This window comes from Musca autumnalis, unplaced genomic scaffold (assembly GCF_047663935.1).
Source record: "Musca autumnalis isolate F117 unplaced genomic scaffold, ASM4766393v1 scaffold_5, whole genome shotgun sequence".
Classification (NCBI taxonomy): Eukaryota; Metazoa; Arthropoda; class Insecta; order Diptera; family Muscidae; genus Musca; species Musca autumnalis.
The window spans coordinates 41951741-41974124 of NW_027412088.1; the positions used below are offsets into that span (position 1 = coordinate 41951741).

Genomic DNA, 22384 nt, shown 5'->3' on the forward strand with positions numbered 1-22384 from the left:
TGGATTTTTTAATAAATATTTTTGTAGGATCATCTGACCAATACAAGTTGGGTTTTTATACCCTCAGCCTTTAGGCTAAAGAGGGTATTTACACTTTGATACGACCAAAAATGTGCCTCATAGAAATAATGGTTTTAGACCCCAAGTATGTTTGTACGATATCCGTTTCAGACAATTTTGAGTAGATCTAGCAATGTCCGTCCGTCTGTCTGTCTGTCTGGCAGGCTGGTGCGCACGATAACTCTCGAACGGATCCATCGATTCGGTTCAAATTTTGGGTATCCAAATATTTTGTCCAGATTCGATTTAAGTTCGAAGATGGGCCATATAGGTCCACTCCTTCAGGTACCTCCCCCACAAATGTTCAAAAATTTTCGCAAAACTTGTGCGCACGATAACACTTGTAGGGAATAACAGATTTGATCCAAACTTTGCACATCGTGTAATTTCTACCAATCTTAGATTAGGTTCCAATATGGACTCAATCGGTCCACTCCTTCCGGTACCCTCCACACAAAATTTCGGAAAAGTTCAGTTTAGGACCTGGTCTCGAATCGCTTTGATTTTTGTTTACGCAAGTTGTATTCGCTGTCCTCTATACGACGCTGTAAGTTTCATTAGGGGCAAGTCCATACTTCCTGAGAAAATAGCCTGAATGTTACAAAAAACCCTATGACACAGTGTGTAGTGGTTGGAGCGCAAGATAACTCTCGAACGGATCCGCCGATTCGGTCCAAAATTTGGCATTCGTAATATTTTGTCCAAACTTAGGTCAAGTTCAAAGATGGATTATATCGGTCCACTCCTTCCGGTACCTCCCCCACAAAAGTTCGAAAATGTTCGGAAAATTTGTGCTTAGGATAACTCTTGATGGAAGTAACCGATTTGGTCCATACTTTGCACATTATGAAATTTCTACCAGACTTAGATGAGGTTCCAATATGGACTCAATCGGTAAACTCCTTCGAGTACCTCCCATACAAAATTTCAGATAAGTTCAGATTAGGATCTGCTCTCGAATAGCTTTGATTTTTGTTGCAACAACTTGTATTCGTTGCCCACCATACGGCGGTACAAGTTTCATCAGGGGCAAGTCCATTCTTCTTGAGAAAATAGCCTGAAAGATGCACAAAGCCCCTATAACACCGTGTGTAGTGGATGGAGCGCAAGATAACCCTCAAACGGATGTGCCGATTCGGTCCAAATGTTGGCCTCCGTAATATTGTGTCCAAACATAGTTTAAATTCGAAGATAAGCCATATCGGTCCACTCCTTCAGGTACCTCCCTCGCAAAAGTTCAAAAATGTTCGGAAAAATTGGGCGCACGATAACTCTTAAGGGGAGTGACCGATGTAATCCATACTTTGCACAACCTAATATATCTACCAGATATAGATCAGTTTCGAATATGGACTATATTTGTGCACTCCTTTGGGTACCTCCCACACACAATTTTGGATAAGCTCACTTTAAGACCTGCTCTCGAATCACTTTGATTTTTGTTGAAGCGATTTGCATTCGCTACCTCTATTACGACGATAAATGTTTTTTCAGGAGCAGGTCCATATTTCTTGGGAAAACATCCCGAAAGGTGTAAAAAGCCCTATGTCACCATATGTGGCTCATTATATTTTATCCAAACTTAGTCGGCAATAAAAAGAAGGTCCCATATTATTGAGCCAGTATAAATAGGCGTGAACTCATTGTACCTTCAGGGCTGTTATGGTAACATATGTGTATGTACATAAAAATCGTCAAGAGAAAAGTTTTATATCTTCGATGAACTCAGAACTTTCCCATGGGTGATTTCTATTTTGCATCAACAAAATATACGGTGGCGCCCATGGCGAAGATGCCCCATGCTACCCTACATACCGCAAATACGCGCAGCTTTGTATGCTTGCTATTCCCTTTTGGAGGGAAATCACCGTCTGCCTCTAGGAGACTTCAATGCTCATCATGAGCATTGGCATTCCGTCCTGGGCAATGACCGCAGAGGTACAGCGCTGGCCAATAAACGTGATTTTTTTAATAAATAATTTTATGGGACCATCTGACCAATAAACGTGGATTTTTTTTAATTAATCATTTTATGGGACCATATGACCAACAAACTTGGATTTTTTAATAAATAATTTTATGGGACCATCTGACCAATAAACGTGGATTTTTTAATAAATAATTTTATGGGACCATCTGACCAATAAACGTGGATTTTTTAATAAATAATAAATAAAAAACAATAAACGTGGATTTTTTAATAAATGTTTTTATGGGACCATCTGACCAATAAACGTAGATTTTTTAATAAATATTTTTGTAGGACCATCTGACCAATAAACGTGGATTTTTTAATAAATATTTTTATGGGACTATCTGACCAATAAACTTGTATTTTTAACAGAATATTTGGCATTTCGCTGAGAGGAATCTCACTAAAGCAAAACAAAAACTGAATAAATGATAAGATTAATTTCTGAGATTAACGTTTAAACACATACGTACCAATTTATATCCTTCCTTTCTCAATTCTTCTAAAAATTTATATATTTTTTTCCGAAAAAAAGAAACAAAGAATGTTATTAAAATTAAACTAATAAATCATAAAACACAATATATACACTAAAATATGTATAAGCTATTGTTTACAGCATTTTGGATATTCTAAAAATATTTTACAAATACAAAAAAGCCATATTAGAAAGAAAATAAATACAACACCGACATAAAGACTTTGCTAGTAAAACCAACTGACTGAATGGCTGACTAGTAGTTATTAAAAGACATTTACATAAACGTATTTTATTACAGCAGTCTTCTTTGTTATTCTCTGTCATTGTTCTTTGTTTGTTTCTTGGTACACAGATCTCGACAACAAGAAGCAATAGCAAAAACTTGACATGAATGAAACAAACAACAACAAAAATGTACTGAAGAATGACGCACAAGCATTTCTCTATGTAAAGTTTTTTTTTGAAAATTTAAAAAAACTATGGGTTTGGTCCAGGGATGTGTAAAGCTATGGATTATTTATGTGACCATTATTTTATCCATATGATTTTGGCTAAAAATGGTAAAATTTAGTTTTACTAAAAATTGAAAACTGGCCGATATATAGGTTTATTATTCAAAATTCAAAAGTTCAGCATTGATGCCAAAGTACTTTTTTTCTCGATAAAATATTCCTTAAGCAAAACGGCAATATTGGTGACCACATACATCCATGGTATGGGTATTCCCCATTGACCATAAACTAAATATATTGTTCTGTTTGGTCTCTATAACACAACAGTAGCGGTGTATGTGTGAATTTTACTACTCCCATTACGCCTACATGCCAATTTCATTCACAATTTGTAGAAAAAGAAAGAAATACGTTTTATTTCCAAAGTTCAAATCGAAACATAGAGAGGAAAGTAAAACTGCAAAAAGTAAAACCAAAACATTCCAATGTCAAGATAGTCCACAGTTTTAGAAGTGGGAGACAATCGCCTTCCATACCCAAAATGTTTTTTCTTACATGTGACATTTTCCCCGGAGACAATAAAAGGAATAGCTAATAAATCTAGAAGAAAAGAAAACGATGTTGCACCCACGTAATATCATCTTATCAATGGAAAAGAAAGGAAGAGACATAAGGGGAATAAAATATACTCGTAGAAAGAAAAATATAACCTATGAAATTATATTGGAAAATGAATTGAGCGAAAATAGTGCAAAAAAAGAAGAAAAACAAGGCAAAATAACATGGAAAATCCTAAAATCGTAGAGCAATGTTATGTAAAGGCTTTACAAAACCGTAGACTGATATAATCAATTTCGAAATTTGGGAAATGTGTCGCAATTTGCTCTAAATAAAACTTCTACAAATTCTAATAATATCGTGGTGAAGTAGGGTATCATAAAGTCGGAACGGCCAGACTTTAATCGTTTCCTCAGTGGTGTATATAATTTCCTTTTCTTAATGGTTTATATAGGTGCCCTGACATAACTCCTAACGGACATAAGTCTCAGAACGATTTTGGGAGTTACGTCCGCCTTAGTTTGCGGAGCTATGTCGGAGTACCCCCTGGGAGTCATGTCCCTTTTTAAAATTTAATTTTTTCTAAATACAATTTTTATTTCAAATGTATATTTCATAAGTTTTTAAGAACATTAAGTAATTGCCAATACCAATCAAAATTTCAACAAAATTTGGCATGCCGGATGTGTATATATTTTGTGTTATTTAGTAGCCTTAAGATGAATGGAAATGAAGCTTACTAGCTTATGAAGCTAATTGGTGATGTGTCGGAAAGTAGAAAAGCGCTGAAGAAAATATTAAAATAAATCACGTGATTTTTACAAATATGTTTGCTCATTTTAATAAAATGTAAAAAATTTTAAAATATTTAAAAATATTTATTTAATTCAACTAGCATTTCTAAATAAGGGCCGTGTGTGCCGCAAAATATTTAAAAAAAATCGCGCGATTTTTTACACAGATATTTTCCTTATTTAAGTAAATAAAAAGTGTTTGTAAAAACACTCAAATATTTTCTGAAGAAAGAAAAGCGCCGCTGTCGAAAATATTTTTGAAAAAATCGCGCGATTTTTTACAAAAATATATTCACTTTCTAAGAAAATAAAAAGTTTTTGTAAAAGTTTGCAAATACGTCCTAAACAAGTATAAAAGGATAAGTCGGCATTGCCGACAGAGATATACCCTCATCCTGTGTGAATTTAAACAAAAAAGTTATATATTTAAGGGAAGCCCTAAATACCGCATTTGTCTCTTCGCTAGTAGCCCAGCACTCCTGGCCATACCAAGTGTTCTTTGGTCTCTGGTATTCAAGTATGGATTTGGTGGATGTTTTTATGGAGTGGGCATAGCCACCGTGCTGATATGTTATCGGGACGAAGTGAGCTTTCATTAAACAATCGCACCAGTTGAGTGGACTATGCTGTGGCTATTTGCTACAATTCCAGCTTACCGATCCGACTTCTATGTTGTGTCTGTTCATATTTTATTTGCTACGTTGAATTGGTTTTGTACGTTTGCTGAATATCTTCCATCTATCACCACGCCTCATTTGTCAGATGTTTCAATCTGGAAACTGAATTTTCCGTCCGTTGGGCCAAAAATACGTATCTCTAAAATTTTTACCATTAAATGCACCTAACAAAATTTGTATGTCATGGGCAGAAGAACGGTCACATGTTTTTTCTAAGCGCTCGTAAAATATTTATTTGGTATTTTCGTCCTTGTCTTCAGTCGGATCATGAGCGTAAATAAATCTGATGTTGAAAAATGTTGCTTTTATCCTTCACAGCGGTGAGACTGGGGACCAGATGTCTTATCCTTCGATGGTCTACAAATCCGCAACCATACTCATGCTTTTGCTTGGAAACCGCAAGTCTTATCGAAATGGGACTAAAGAAAATGATGTAGCTTTGAATATTTATTACAAGATTGACCTCTATGATAATTTCGCAGGTTTTACCGTTATTGAGATATAGAAGTTTAAATTGGAACAATGCATTGACTTTATCGCTACCTTATAAAACAATGTCATACATGGTGCGCCTTAACGAACTTTAAGTGAAATCCGCTTACACCTGGGAAGTTTTTGCGGATTTTGAAAGAGCAATGTTTATATGTGAGAAAAATCCAAAAACAAGAAAACATCGCTTAAGGGATTTTTAAACAAAATCGCAGTCAAAGTTCACATTTTTAGTTTTACTTTTTTTTTGGTTTTCACGATTTTTCTTGGAAACTGCAAGTCCCATCACAATGGGACTAAAGAAAATGTTGCAGCAGTGAAAATTTTTTACAAGATTGACCTGCATAATATTTGTGTTGGCTTTACCTTTTTTGAGATATTAAATTTCAAATCAATAATTCAGACTTTTTTCTAGGTGTTTGTAATTTTGCTTGAAAATCGCAAGTCATATCGGAATGGGGCTAAAAAATTTTGTAGCTGTGAAATTTCTCTACAAGATTGGCTTTCGAGTTTTTTGAGTTGTTCGAAAACCCAAGGAGTATTTTTTCTAATTTTTGAACAAATTTTATTTTTTCAGATTTGTTCATTAATTTCTTGATTTTTGGTTTGGCTTTCGGTCAGAAAATAAAAACAACGAGTTTTTTTTATACCCTCAACCTTAAGGCTAGAAAGTTTATATACATTTTTATACGACCACAAATGTGCCTCATCGAAATAACGGTTTTAGATCCCAAGTATGTTTGGACGAAATTCGTTTCAGACAATTTGGAGTCGATTTAGCCATGTCCGTCCGTCTGTCCGCCTGTCTGTCTGCTTGGTACGCACGATAACTCTCGAACGGATCGAACCAAACTTTGGGTATCGCAATATTCTGTCCAAACTTAGTTTTAGTTCGAAGATGGGCTATATCGGTCCACTCCTTGAGATACCTCCCCCACAAAAGTTCAAAATTTTTCTGTAAAATGCTGTGAACGATAACTCTCGAAGGGAGCAATCGATTTGGTCCAAACTGTGCACGTCGTATTATTTCTTCCAGATATAGATCGGGTTCTTTCGGGTCCTCTCCCACACAAAATTTGAATAAAGTGAATCGAATCGTTTTGAAATTTTTCTTTACGATGGTAAATTTTTTGCGCAAGTCCATACTTCTTGAGATATTGGACCAAGAGCTCCAAGAAACCCTGACGGCACCAACCAAAATGGCAAATCCACAAGATAATTCTGGTAGGGAGTTTCTGATTGGTGTAGACTTTGCACATCGTATTTTTTCATCCAGTCATGTATCAGGTTGGAATATGGACTATATCGGTCCACTCCTTCGGTTACCTCCCACACAAAATTTGTATAAAGTGAAGTTTAAGAGCTCCTCTCGGATCGTTTCGAAAATTTTTTGTGTTAGTTGTCCTTGCGGCTTCCCTTACGACGGTACAATTTGTTGCTTGCCCAAGTCAATACTTCCTGAGATATTGGCCTAAAAGCTCCAAGAAACCCTGACGGCACCAACCAAAATGGCAAATACGCAAGATATTTCTGGCAGGGAGTTTCTGATTGGTGCAGACTCTGCACATCGTGTTCTTTCATGTAGTCATGTATCAGGTTGGAATATGGACTATATCGGTCCACTCTTTCGGGTACCTCTCACACAAAACTCCTCTCGCATCGTTTTGATTCTTTTTTCAGTAGGTTGTTCCAGCGGGCTCATTTACAGCAGTACAATTTTTTTCCGGTGTAAGTCAATACTTCCTGAGATATTGGCCCAAAAGCTCCGAAAACCAGCCGACACATTCTAACCTTTTTCAAAAATTTCTTCCAAATTTAGTTCACCGTAATTTAATATTTTGAGTTCTTATATCTCAGTGATTTATATATAAAGCCCCACATTACGGTACCTAAGATGTTAGAGCAAACTCTTGATACAACATTTTTATATTTTATATACGGCATAATTAATGTTTAGGTTTGGTTGTTTTTTATACCCTCAGCCTTTAGGTTGGAAAGGGTATATACACTAGGGATATAACTTTTTGCACTTTTTTGCAAATATCAAAAATACCACCACATAGCCGTGTAGAGCATGAAAAACTATTATGAAAAAAGGTGTAATTTTTTCTCTATCGCGAAAAAAGTTTCCGCACCAAATGCATTGAAGTTCAGAAATGCATTTTTTAATTTTAGATGTTATGACAACATATTTGCTTTTAATTAAAATTTTTATTTTTCTGTAATCTAATTTAAAATCATTATCAAAGCGTTCTGGACCAATTTGTTCTCAAATCGCGCCATTTCGGAGCATTTTATGCATTTTTGACACTATTGCAATTTTTGTTTTTTCTTTAGAAACTCGTGAATTTTATGTTTATATTTATTGTACCTATCGGACAAGAGAATATGGTGTCATTTGCAACAAATTCGCGAAAGTTACAGACAGTTTTTAATGACTTTGCCTGTGAGAATTGTATTTTTTCTATGAATATTTATTCAAACAAAGCAAATTTAAAATTATAAGTAGAAAAAATATCAAAAGAGTTTTAGTAATTACAGTCGGCGCGGAAACTTTTTTCACCGAATCGATCTTAGAAACGCGTTTTCATTATTAGGACAAAATTCCCCACGTGGTACTGGTGTTGTATTTTTCTAAAAAACATATACGATTCTCACAGGCAAAGTCAACAAACACAGCCTGTAACTTTCGCGACTTCGTTGCAGATGACCCCATATTCTTTTGTCCGGTAGGTACAAAAAATATAAACATAAAATTCACGAGTTTATAAAGAAAAAGCAAAAACTGCAATAGTGTCAAAAATTCATAAAATGCTCCGAAATGGCGCGATTTGAGAACAAATTGGTCCAGAACGCTTTGATAATGATTTTAAATTAGATTACAAAAAAATAAAAATTTTAATTAAAAACAAATATGTTGTCATAACAGCTAAAATTAAAAAATGCATTACTGAACTTCAATGCATTTGGTGCGGAAACTTTTTTCGCGATAAAGAAAAATTGACGCCGTATTTCATTATAGTTTTCCATGCTCTACACGGCTATGTGGTGGTATTTTTTTGGTTATAGCCCTAATATACACTTTCATATGGGCAAAATGTGCCTCATCGAAATAATGGTTTTAGACCCCAAGTATGTTTGGACGAAATGTGTTTCAGACATTTTGGAGTCGATTGAGCAATGTCCGTCTGTCTGTCTGGCTAACTGAAGCGCACGATAACTCTTGAACGTATCAACCGATTCCGTCCAAAATTTGGCTTCCGCAATATTTTGTCCAAACTTAGTTTAAGTTCGAAGATGGGTTATATCAGTGCACTCCTTCCGGTACCTCCCCCACAAAAGTTCGAAATATTTGTACGTAGGATAACTCTTGAAGGGAGTAACCGATTTAGTCCATACTTTGCACATCGTGAAATTTCTATCAGACTTATATTAGGTCCTAATATGGACTCAATGGGTCCACTCCTTCGGGTACCTCCCACACAAAATTCGGAAAAGTTCAGTTTTGGACCTGCTTTCGAATCGCTATGACTTTTGTTGTAGCAACTTGTATTTACTGCCCCCCATAAGACGGTATAAGTTTTATCAGGGGCAAATCCATACTTCCTGAGAAAATAGCCTGAAAGTTGAAAAAAGTGTAGTGGTTGGAGCGCAACTCTTGAACGGATCGCCGACTCGGTCCAAAATGTGGCCTTCGTAATATTTTGTGCAAACTTAGTTTCAGTTTGAAGATAATCCATATCGGTCCATTCCTTCAGGTACCTCCCCCACAAAATTTCGGATAAGTTCACTTTAAGACCTCATTTGGAATCACTTTGATTTCTGTTGAAGCAACTTGCATTCGGTGCCTCAATTACGACAGTTATAATTTTTTTAGGGGCAAGTCCATGCTTCTTGAGAGCCCGAAAGTTGTTAAAAAGCGCTATGGCACCATATGTAGTGGCTGGAGAGCTCGAACCGAATACTGCGTTCGTCCACACTTTGGATATCGTAATATTTCTTTGAATATTAGATGAAATGCGAAGGTGGTGCTTATAGTTCCACTCCTACCGATACCTCCTACAAAAAATTTGGAAAATATTCGCTAAAATGGTAACGATTTGGTCCAAACTATGGATCTCTAAATGTTGTCGAAACTTAGTTAATTTTCAAGTTTGGGCCCTGTCTGTCCAATCCTTGTGCTAAACATTTTTGTGTGGTTCGAGGATCCTTTGGACATTTTTACCGAAAGTTTTCCTAGTGGCCCTGTTTACAGCGATATTATGTTTTTCGTAGGCTAGTGAAATAAAAAAGCCCTATCTATCGATATCCCCGCAAATTTGAGCTTTAATCCTATCCATACTTTTGTCGGTTATTACGTCCAAAATTTTGAAAACCCCCGAAATACATGTTTTTTGGGAAAAAAAATATTTCAATCCACACAGGCTGAGGGTCGGCGAAGCCGACTGATACTTTTTTACTTGTTTACAATAACTTCTTGATTTTTGGTTTGGATTTAGGTCAGAAAATAAAAACAACGAGTTTTGTTTTCTATTTTATTTTTATTATTCCAATATTTCGATCTTCTCCGAAAATCATCCTCAGGGATTTTTTTTTTATTTTTGTTTCCTTAACGACAGTCAAGTATGCACATCCTATTTTTCACACGAGTATTTTGCAACCGTTTTCACTTATTTTCAACTCAATAATCAATTCACAGAGCCAAGCTTGTCCAAACATCCCTATCAACACGTTTCTTAGCGTAAATGAATTTCCGATGTTTTTTATATAATTTAAAAATTTAAAATTTCAATGTTTTTGGTAATACAACAAACCCACTGAATTGTATATACAAATAAAAGCGACTTTATAATTTGATCAGTGTCTCGAAATGCTTATTCGTTTGGAAAGTTATGCGCAAAACTATACCATTTAACTAATGTCTGTGACAAAATTGTTTTGAATTATATATGCATCAGTTAGCCAAAAGGGACAAATAAATTTTATTCATTTTGTATTGATGACAGGTGTTTAAAATGTGCACGAATACTTAATATGCCAACAGTCAGCACTTATACGCCACATGTGGCTGTTGTAGACAAATGTATTGTAGTTATGCATAAATGTATGAGTGTGTTGGAATATGTTCGAATATTGTCATAAAATATAAAATATATGACCATTGACAATCTAAAGAAAACAACCATATTTGTGTATCGTGCAAAAGAGGTCAAGTTACTTTTGTATAAATTAGTTGATGGTACCCAATAAATTAATATATTCTTGGGGCCAAATAATATGATGTCATAGAAAAATATGTTGACTTTATAAAAAAAATTTAGATTTATGGGGATCAATTCAGTTCTAAAGAATGGGTGAAAATTAGACCTGAAGGTGTGGGATTTATAAATAAAAAAATAAAGAAAAAACTTAAATCTAAATAGCATTTCTTGTAAAAAAAAAACAAATGTTCGTGAAGTTTTCAAAAATTCTAAAATAAAGAAAAAATATTATGGGAAGGTGGAACAGTTTCCATGAAATGCATTCCATTTCTATTCCATTCAATTGATATGAATTACGTGTTTATAATAAAAACTTAAGGTAACCCAATTCATTTATATATTGTTGTAAAACGTTAAACTAATCAAGATCCCTCTAATGGACAATAAAACTGTTCCTATGTGCTCATATACACATATATATTATAATCCTGAGGAACTTATTTTTTTGTTTCTGTATACGCTTAACTAATTACTGTATAAAATCTCATTAAAATCATATTTTAGACTTTCAAATCTAACTATAGTTGTTAAAATATAATTAAGATGAGTTTTAAAGCAATTCATTGCTCGAATGTATTAAGTCTTTCACATTTAATCCACCCAAAATATGTGGCAATCCACGAAGTTGACAATAAATAGAAAATGGAATATTTTATTTTGGATTACAATAAAATTGTTTTTGCATTGCTTTATAACACACAACACGTTCATTAGCCGTATTAAATGACATTCTCACTCGAATAAATTTCCCATGAAATACCCCATACACACATACAACAGTTTGTGATTTTAATTATTTATTTTATCTAATGCCAGCTTTCAATTATATTTTAGTTTTACCGACAGTTTTAAATAGTTGTATTGTTATAAATCTCAAGCGAATGCTAAGCGTTTAATGTATGTATTTGCTAGGGCAGAGTGTAAGGTAGTATGGGAATGTGTGTCTGCAAGTGTGTGCATAGAATATGTTGTTTGAAAACTCTTTTAAAACTTTTACATAAGTATTGTTGAGGGCGTGTGTGTATGGGTTTTCCGAATGTTTGTGGCTGGTAAATCCTGTAACGAGGACAAAATTGAATTTTGGCAGCATTAAAATGGATTAAGCAAAAAAAACACATACACTCGCACACTGAAAATCATAAAACTGAAATCTATCCCTAGGTGTTTTAATTTTAAAGCAATTGAATCCTTCTTAGCTATAAATTATGTGATTTATATGCATTAATTATAATTTAAATTGAATAAATAAATAATGGAAAATCTTTAATGTTGAAATATGTGTTTGTGAAAATAATACACACAAATTTACATAATAAAATATACCAAAATATTGAGGGAAAATAAATAAATAGTACATGAAAATTAACATATGAATGACATGATGGCAGGTTAGATATGACAACGAAACTAACAAAATTTGCGGTGCATAACTCTTTTAAATGTGATCACACAGTGGTCGCCAAAGAATTTTAAAATGTACGCAATGTAGTACATTTTTTTGTTTTTACAAACATACACATGCTCCTCTTTGGGTTATTACGACCCACTTGTTATCTTTGTTGAGCCTTTATTTAAACCATTAAGTGTTTCAAAAAACATATAACTATCGAGCGGATCAAAATTTTGTTCAGTATTTTTATACCCTCCACCATTATATGGAGGGTATAATCAAATTTGACATTCCGTTTGTAACACATCGAAATATTCATCGGAGACCCAATAAAGTATATATATTCTTGATCAGGGTAAAGTTCTAAGTCGATATAACCATGTCCGTCTGTCCGTCCGTCTTTTGAAATCAAGATACAGCTCGCACTTTTTAAGATAGAGCTTTGTAATTTGGTGTAGAAGTTTCTATTACTCCCAGGATGTTTGGTACTGCAAATGGGCTATATCGGTCCACATTTTGATATAGCCCGCATAGAATGGTACCACCCAATTTTCGGTATTTTGAAGTTTTTAGCTTCATTATCACACCGAAATGGCTGAAATTTCGTATTTAGTCTTCGTCAGTAGTGTAAAATGTTCCCCGGTACAGGTCCACACCTTAATATAGTCCCCATAGAACGGTACCTCCCGATTTTCGGTATTTTGAAGGTTATGACCACAATAAGCCATCGAAGTGGCTGATATTTGGTATTTAGTCTTCGTTGGCAATAATTAACTGTCCCTTCTAATTTTGTCGGCATAGGTCCACGCTTTCATATAGCCCCCATAGAACGGTACCTCCCAATTTTCGGTATTTTGAAGGTTGTGGCCTCAATATTCCCCCATAAATTTGTCGGTGCAGATCCACACCTTAATATAGTCCCTATAGAACGGTACCTCCCGATTTTCGGTATTTTGAAGGTTGTGGCCACAATAAGCCATCGAAGTGGCTGAAATTTGATATTTGGTCTTCATTTGGGGTATAAAACTGTCCATATGAAATTTGTCGGTATAGGTCTACGCCTTTATATATCCCCTATAGAACGGTTCCTCCCGATTTTCTGTATTTTAAAGGTTATGGCCACAATAATCCACCGAAATGACTGAAATTTGTTATTTAGTCTTCCCTGGGTTATAAAATATTTCAGAAAAGAATTAGTAGTATAGGTCGACGTCTTACTATAGGGTGTTTTTTTTTTTTTGTGGTATAGAACTTCGAATTGAAATAAAACACAAGAAAATCGTTTTAATGCCCATCATTTTGGCTTTATTGGAAGGATAATTTTATGCCATTAATGTTTAAATATGATTTCGTGCATGTGGCCGCCGCGGCTGGCTCGAATAAAGCCAATTCTAGAGGTCCAATTTTCAACCACTTTTTCAAGCATATGGGGCCGTATGGCGGCAATAACGCCACGAATGTTGGCTTCCAATTCCCCTAACGTTTCTGGTTTGTTGGCGTAGACGAGCGACTTCACATATCCCCAAAGAAAATAATCCAATGGTGTCAAATCACACGATCTTGGTGGCCAATTGACAGGTCCATTCCGCGAAATTATGCGCTCATCGAATGTTTCCTTCAATAAATCGATTGTGACGTGCGCTGTGTGGCATGTAGCGCCGACTTTTTGGAACCACAACTCATCCACATTCATGCCATCCAATTCGGGAACAAAATAGTCGCTTATCATGGCTCTATACCGGTCTCCATTAACGGTAACTGCCTCTCCAGCATTATTTCGGAAGAAGTATGGCCCAATGACTCCACCAGCCCATAGAGCACACCAAACAGTCAGTTTTTGTGGATGTAATGGTGTCTCAAGGGTCTTATGTGGATACTCTTCACTCCAAATGCGGCAATTTTGCTTGTTGACGTAGCCATTCAACCAAAAATGAGCCTCATCACTGAACAAAATTTTGCGATGAAAATCAGCATCGAGATCAATCTCATTTTCGGCCCATACATCAAAATCACGACGCACAGAGGGTTGAAATCTCAAAACACGCAGATTAATTCAAAAAATGAAATTCAGTTTTTGGAACAACTATTATTATACGGTTATAGGGTAAAGAATTCTACGTCTGTACCGAAAATATCAAGGTCATATGTTGTTTATTTTTACAGTTACACTGTGCTAAAGTTGAACTTTCATTCACATTTTCAAAAGTACCCGCAAAAAAAAATAAAATTTGCTGTTTTTAATGTGTAATATTTTTGATTTTGCGTATCAAAAGTGATAATTTTTGAATGGAATAGTCAAATACAGGTACTTATTAACATTTTAGAAAAAACGCGTTATAGAAAATGTGGTGTACAACTATAATTAAAATTAAGTAAAAATGTGTCCATATTTTCCATATTTTCTGAAAATACATGGAGTTATAAAAAAGACAGTATCTGAGAGGTGTGAAAATTTTAATTTTGTATTTTAGTGTAGAGTGTTTTCTTTCAAAATCAACTAATAACTCGTGCCGTTTTTTGCCGTTATTTTTTATTGAAGAAATGGTGGAAATAGTCATTTGTTAAAAAACTGGTAGTTATGGATTTTTTCCTCGCTATTATAGTTATGGTTGTTATTATACCCTACACCACACTGAGGTAAGGGGTATTATGTCTTTGTGCATTTGTATGTAACATACAAAAGGAAACGAAATAGACCCATAGTTCCTTTTGGAGATATACATATAATCACTTTCTGAGTCGATGTATGCGTGTCCGTCCGTCCATGTATTTTTGTTCGCAACGTACAGGTCGCATTTTTTGTCCGATTCAGCTGAAAATTGGAGACTACAATTTTTTTGGTTATAGGAAGGTTGCTTTTGCTTTTGGCGAAAATCGGTTCAGATTTGGATATAGCTCCCATATATATTTTCGCCCGATTTCACGTATTCGCTGCACCAAACACGCTATATACGTCCGATTTCAATGAAATTTGGAATGTGTGACTAAATTCGGTCTACAAATAAGTGTGCTAAATTATATCGAAATCGGTTCAGATTTGGATATAGCTTCCATATATATTTTCGGCCGATTTTACGTATTTTCTGTACCAAACACGCTATATATTCCCGATTTCGATGAAATTTGGAATGTGTGACTGAATTCGGTCTAGAAATAAATGTGCCAAATTATATCGGATTCGGTTCTGATTTGGATATAGCTCCCATATATATTTTCGGCCGATTTCGCGTATTTGCTGCCCCAAACACGCTATATAACTCCGATTCCAATGATATTTGGAATGTGTGACTGAATGCGGTGTGGGAATAAATGTGCAAAATTATATCGTAATCGGTTAAGATCTGGATATAGCTCCGATTTATATTTGACATATTCACAGTGGTGTGGGGTATCATATAGTCGGCACCGTCCGACTTTGATCCTTTCCTTACTGGTTTTTTATTGTATTTGTTAGTTAGCGTTGGGTGTATTTTTTATCCTACGTACGACAAAAATGTCGGTTCGTCAGGGCGATACTGTTGTTTGAAAAGTTAGTATAATTTCTTTTCAGAAAATCTATGTACATAGAGCTATCAAAAATTCTTTTTACACACTTCGAAATTTTTTTGGGTGTTAAGTTTTTTTTAAGGGCACTAATATATTAAAATGTTTAACCATAATTTTTACTATATCTGAAACAAAATTTTTAAAAATCTACTAAATGCACTGGTAACATCTTTAAAATATGTCATATTTGACTGCTTCTATATATGGAGGTTATTCCAAAACGAGAATATATGGGAGGATGTTTGGTATAAATATTTTTAGTTCCGATTGTCTGAGTGGAGTATTCCCCCATTGGCTCAACTTCATTTTATTACCCTCTATTACAGAGAGTAATGTTTATCAAAACGAACTGACAGTGTTGCAAAATTTTACTGATCGCTACCAATATCATGATTTCATCCCGGCGAAGGGAATTATCAATTGGCTTCTCAGTTTTTGAAATGATGCCTTTTTTACCGAAAAACCGAACTCTTTAAGTGTCTAGTATTCCCATATGAATGAGAATCACACTCACTTTTCGGCTTTTCCAAAGAAACACCAAAATCAAAATATTTTGCAACATGTCAGCACGTATCAACTAAGAATTCTTCGAATTCTGTGAGTTGAAAAGAACACCAACACAGTTGCCTGTGAGGTTGTTTATTGGAATTTTGTTTTTTTGTTTTTAACAAAGCTCCAATTCGCCCGTGCCTAGGCTGTTTTTTGTTTGTTTTGTTTTTTTGTTGAAGTTCAATCTCATTTTCGATTGTCTGAGTGGAGTATTCCACCATTGGCTCAACTTCATTTTATTACCCTCTATTACAGAGAGTAATGTTTATCAAAACGAACTGACAGTGTTGCAAAATTTTACTGATCGCTACCAATATCATGATTTCATCCCGGCGAAGGGAATTATCAATTGGTGTTCTTTTCAACTCACAGAATTCGAAGAATTCTTAGTTGATACGTGCTGACATGTTGCAAAATATTTTGATTTTGGTGTTTCTTTGGAAAAGCCGAAAAGTGAGTGTGATTCTCATTCATATGGGAATACTAGACACTTAAAGAGTTCGGTTTTTCGGTAAAAAAGGCATCATTTCAAAAACTGAGAAGCCAATTGATAATTCCCTTCGCCGGGATGAAATCATGATATTGGTAGCGATCAGTAAAATTTTGCAACACTGTCAGTTCGTTTTGATAAACATTACTCTCTGTAATAGAGGGTAATAAAATGAAGTTGAGCCAATGGGGGAATACTCCACTCAGACAATCGAAAATGAGATTGAACTTCAACAAAAAAACAAAACAAACAAAAAACAGCCTAGGCACGGGCGAATTGGAGCTTTGTTAAAAACAAAAAAACAAAATTCCAATAAACAACCTCACAGGCAACTGTGTTGGTGTTCTTTTCAACTCACAGAATTCGAAGAATTCTTAGTTGATACGTGCTGACATGTTGCAAAATATTTTGATTTTGGTGTTTCTTTGGAAAAGCCGAAAAGTGAGTGTGATTCTCATTCATATGGGAATACTAGACACTTAAAGAGTTCGGTTTTTCGGTAAAAAAGGCATCATTTCAAAAACTGAGAAGCCAATTGATAATTCCCTTCGCCGGGATGAAATCATGATATTGGTAGCGATCAGTAAAATTTTGCAACACTGTCAGTTCGTTTTGATAAACATTACTCTCTGTAATAGAGGGTAATAAAATGAAGTTGAGCCAATGGGGGAATACTCCACTCAGACAATCGAAAATGAGATTGAACTTCAACAAAAAAACAAAACAAATATTTTTAGTTCCTTCAAAATGCACAATTCACAATTTGACAATCTTTAGTTCCAATATGTGCCTAAAATATTCGAAATTCCCTCATTTGTCTGCACTTCTATATGGAGACTATTCCAAAACATTGACCTATTTGGGCAATTTTTTGCAAGATAAATTCTTATGCTCTCAGAACTATAAATCTTAATTTGAAGAAAAATATGCTAAAAATTGTGCTCAAGACCCTAAAAATACATAAAATCGGGAAATACCCTCATATGGGAGCCACATTAAAACATTAGTATAACTTTACAATTTTTGGCAATATATTAGTCCAATCAATAATTGAACATTTTGAAACCTCTGAGATTATTTAAATAAGAAATGTAAATAAAACCGTGAAAATACTTCATATGTACTTTTATGGTCCCAAATTTATGAGGGCTTCGACAACCCTCTTCTAACCCTTGATATGCACCAAAACTGTGTTCCGTTATATTAATTGAGGCGTAGACATTCGAAAAATATTAACACTAGACCACCCAAATGCTCCCCTGAATTAATCTGCCTCTTTCGGGATCTAACCCCACTGTGCGACGTTTTGAGAATGGTACCTCCCAAAGTTAGCGACATTGTTTTACCGAAATTGCTGAAATTTGGTATTAAGTCTTCTTCATAAACGAAAGGAAACAAATTGTTCAATTTTACTTAAATACCACTCGTGGTGGAGGGTATAACAAGTTCGGCCCGACCGAACTTAAAGGCGTTCTTACTTGTTTTTTTTTTTTTTTTTTTTTTGTGTAAATTCAGTTAATTACGTTTTTTGTTAGGCTTCGTCGGACTTTGTCAACGGGCATATTTCCTAAGGCTTTTGGCCCATTATGCCAAGAAAGATATGATATCGATGTATACAGGACCCAAAGAGGTGCATTCGGTAATAAATTTTAACCAATGTGAACAATTTCGAAACTTTGTGAAGGTGGTGCGCGAAGCTGTTTTCAAATATAACCCGTTTTAGAAATGTATGTATGTTTCATGTTTAACGATGGGAAAAGTTTCGGCCAATTCGGACACTCAATTCATGAATTTTAGTGTTCATCAGTCATTTGAGTTGATGCTGGCAGGGTTATTTAGGGTTTTTGGTACATTTTCTCAGGAAGTATGGACTTGCCCTCCACAAAGTTTGTACCGTCGTGAAAGATGCTACGAGCAAAACATGCTACAAAATGTTTCATGCCGATCCGAAAAGAGTCCCTAACATTTTGAAAATTTCTGGGAGTGGACTGATACAATCCATATTCCTCTGGGGGAAATATTACGACGCACAGTGTTTCAGAATCGTTTTTTTCTGGTCAAAACTCTGTAACTTTTTAACAGATAGAGATATTTTCATAATTTTGTTCGACAGATAATATAATCAGCTTTCCGATGCATTAAAAACACTCGAATTCGGTCTAGTAGTAGCAGAGGAATTCAAAGTCAAAGCTACAAATTATGCATCAAAATATGAGTGTTTTTTGATATTTTCACACGATCTAACTATTTAACAAAGGTCAAACAACAATAAACAAACCATAAAAATACAAAAAAATTAAAAAAATTAAAAAAAGTTTCAAACATTTCTCTTCAAAAAAATTTTATTTTTTTCCAAAATTAAAAAAATACTCCTTTGGGTTTTATAAAACTAATATAACTCTTTTAAAAACTCATATATTAAAAAAATATCCATTTGTGTAATAAAGCTATATTTTATATGGGAAACGGTATGGACACACACATTTGCTCTGTTCCAGAACCTGCAAGAAGCTACTATTTTCTACTACGAGTAAAAAGAGTAAAAATTAGTAGATTCTTGCAGTACTGGAACAGACCAATTTTTACCCATATAATTTAAAAAAAATAAAAAATAACAAAGTGTTAAACGAACGTACCGGTAAGGTACGAACGTACGGGCGTAAAGAGGACACTCTCGGGCATCATTCTTTGTTTTAAGATGTTCTCCAAAAGTTGGAATTTCACTAAAAATTAAACGCTACGGTAATTTATTGAAAAGGTTCTTAAAGGCCACAATCCTACCTACCTAACGAAAAACAATGAACACAATATCTGTTATAGTTTCCGAGAAATAGATATATATTTCTCCAGAAATTTGCAAAGATGACGTATTTTCCAAAATTGCGGAAAAATGGGCGTCTTTAGGAGTACGCCACCACGGCCTTCCATCTTCCAGTAGTTTGACCTTATTGTTTGATTTCTTTAGTTTCAATATGTTTACTATCGAATCCCATATAGAAATTAATGTCATGTTCACACGAGCGTTTCAATTACGTTGTTCGCCTGTCGAACGACGTACACGAATTAACCCGTTTCCACGACACCATTCGTAATTAACAGAAATATAAACAAAATTTCCTTCACTTTTGTTTCCTTGTTTTCACGAAAATTTGAACCGAAAACACATAAAATATACATTAAATGAATAGGAAAAGCAATAGACTTTTCTTCAAATGTATCTTCTATATTTAACTACACACATTTCATTCAATTTTTCCATAAATTCTGAATAATTTTGTATTTTCAATATATTTTTATATGTTTGTATTTTCAAAATTAAAGAGAGAGAGAGAGAGACATGTCAAAACAATGTTTGTGTATACAGACTTTCAGTTATTTGTTTCTGATTTTTTACGCTATTTTGAACTAATGGACAAGAAATGTGTGTGGAATTAAAAAGGAAACACAGCCATCTTCCTTCTGCATCTATATAAAATGTTAAGTTCGTTAATTTTCATTCATCTTTTTCCTTTTTTCTAACAATTTTTGTGTTTTCAACAACTTTTTCAATTTTGAATTTAGACATGTCATAATTAATTTTTTCGATAAATTCTCTCATTTGTTAGGGATGGGACACACTTATTCGTCGTTCAGAGAGTATTTCTAATCGAACAACGTAGAAAAATCGTCGTTCGTTCATAGAATTTTGTGCGGGGAAATAAGTAATTTATTCGTAGTTATGGGTCGAACAACGAATAGAGAACGAACGAAGTACCGTGGAAACGGGCTATTACAATCGATGGCAACAACAAATTGGGTTTTGGCCAGGAAAATTGGCTCCTGAACAACTGTGCTACGTACAAAGTTTAAAATCTTGGTTCGAGAGTTATTCTGCGCACCATTTTATCAAAGAATTTTGCACTATTGTGGGGGACCGATATGGTCCTTCTTCGAACTTCATTTAGTTCTCTGTTTCTCTAACACGATTCGAATTCAAAATCGTTCGAATTACTACCAAACTCCTGTTGTTGTAGAAAATGTTTCTTTGATTGAAAACAAAAATGAATCAATTAAATATTTTGAAAACAAAAAACATTACGAGAACCAACCAGGCAATCGGTAAATGCACTCCATTCGCTAAATCGACTCCAAGTTGTGTGAAACGGCTTTCGTCCAAAAGTACTTGGGGTCTAAAACCATTATTTCGATGAGACACATTTTCATTGCATTTCTTTTTGGCCTATAGGATGAGGATACAACACATAATTAATACAATAAAATAATTACTTTTATAAATAATCAAACAAGTCGAGTATTCCATTGCAGTAATATAAAGTAGTAATGTCGGATCCGAGATCTATAGGTCTCTGTTTTGATATAGCCCCCATATAACGTGACGCGTCACCTTAAGGAATTTTGATCACCGAGTTTTTTTGTAAATTGGGATTTTTTGTTTCCAGAGGTAAGAAAATATTTTCGCAACAACTATAAATATAGGTGCACGTTTGGGCCAGGGACGTACGCAAGGGGGGGGCCATGGGGGCCCAGATTTGAATTTCTGTGTTCGTTCCTGGTTTGAGTATACCTACATGTAGCGGTGCCACCTGATTAAAAAACAAAACAACAAAAAATATAAAATGTGTATCTACGTTTTCGGTCTATATGGGCTGTTAGAAGTCAAAAAATTGTTTTCCTAAAATTTTAGACATAGGTCCATGATTCGGTATAGCCCTTATATGACGGTACCACCCGATTTCAAGTATTTTAGCGTTTTTGTTTACATTTTCTACCTAAATTTACTGTAATTAAGCATTTATTAAAAACTTATCCACCAAAACTTCTGGACGTAGGTCCACTTTTTGATATAGACCCCACCCATATGACGGTACCTCCAAATTTTCAGTTTTTTTTTAATGTTTTAGCATCAATATTCCGCCGCAATAGCTAATATTTGGTATTCGTTCGTAGCCCAAGCGACGACACTTTTTACCAAAAATTTTCGGTACAGGTCAACGTTTTGATATAGCCCCCATATAACGCAACTTTTCAATTTTGCAAATTAGTGAGGCCTTAGCCACATTAGACAAACGAAATAGCTGAAATTTGGTGTAAAGTTTTCGTTGGGGAATTAAAACATTTCAGTAGGCCCACGTTTTGATATACCCCCCATAGAACGGAACCTCCCGATTTTCGGTATTTAAATGTTTTACGCACATTATTCTCGAACACATTGTTTAGTCTCCGTTGGAGCTATTACACATTTTTATAAATAATTATATAAATAAAAATCCACTTCTATTGTCCTCTTTAATTGCAACATAAAGTCTTTATAAATCCAAGTCTTTGGCTGACTTTCTTTGTATACTTCTAATAGACTTTTAAAAATCCACGTTTATTGTCCGCTTTGATTGCTCCTAAAAGTTGTCTAAATTCCACCTTTATTGTCTTCTTTGATTGCTCAAAAAAATCCACGTTTATTATTATTTTTATTGCTCCTAAATGCCCTCTAAATTCCACCTCTGTTGTCTTCTTTAATTGCTCCTCCTTGATTGTCCCTAAAAGCCTTCAAAAATCCCACATTTATTGTCCGATTTTGCAGCCCATAAAGGTCTTTAAAAAATCCACTTTTATTGTCATCTGCTATTGCTCCTTAAAGTCCCTATATATCCATGGTTATTGTCCTCTT

General features: G+C 34.6%; 2 protein-coding genes across 2 annotated transcripts in view; one reads left to right on the forward strand and one right to left on the reverse strand.

Moving 5' to 3' along the window:
• Positions 1–22384, forward strand: part of Mid1 (calcium-permeable channel component Mid1) — a 296978-nt gene that overhangs the window by 223236 nt on the left and 51358 nt on the right. The gene's annotated exons all lie outside the window — the stretch shown is intronic.
• On the reverse strand, positions 13465–19404 carry LOC141405957 (uncharacterized). Its single transcript, XM_073990919.1, has 2 exons — positions 19356–19404; positions 13465–14012 (listed from the first exon to the last, which is right to left on the reverse strand). Exons 1-2 carry the CDS (start codon positions 19402–19404, stop codon positions 13465–13467), a joined length of 597 nt encoding a protein of 198 aa, XP_073847020.1.

Excerpts from the sequence above, each read along its gene's own strand:
- LOC141405957 (XM_073990919.1), bottom strand. The coding sequence starts at position 19,404 with ATGATGCCCGAGAGTGTCCTCTTTACGCCCGTACGTTCGTACCTTACC. Across the intron at positions 14,013-19,355 it reads CGTACGTTCGTACCTTACCG|AGTATCCACATAAGACCCTT; the intron begins GTACGTTCGTTT and ends TTTGGAGTGAAG.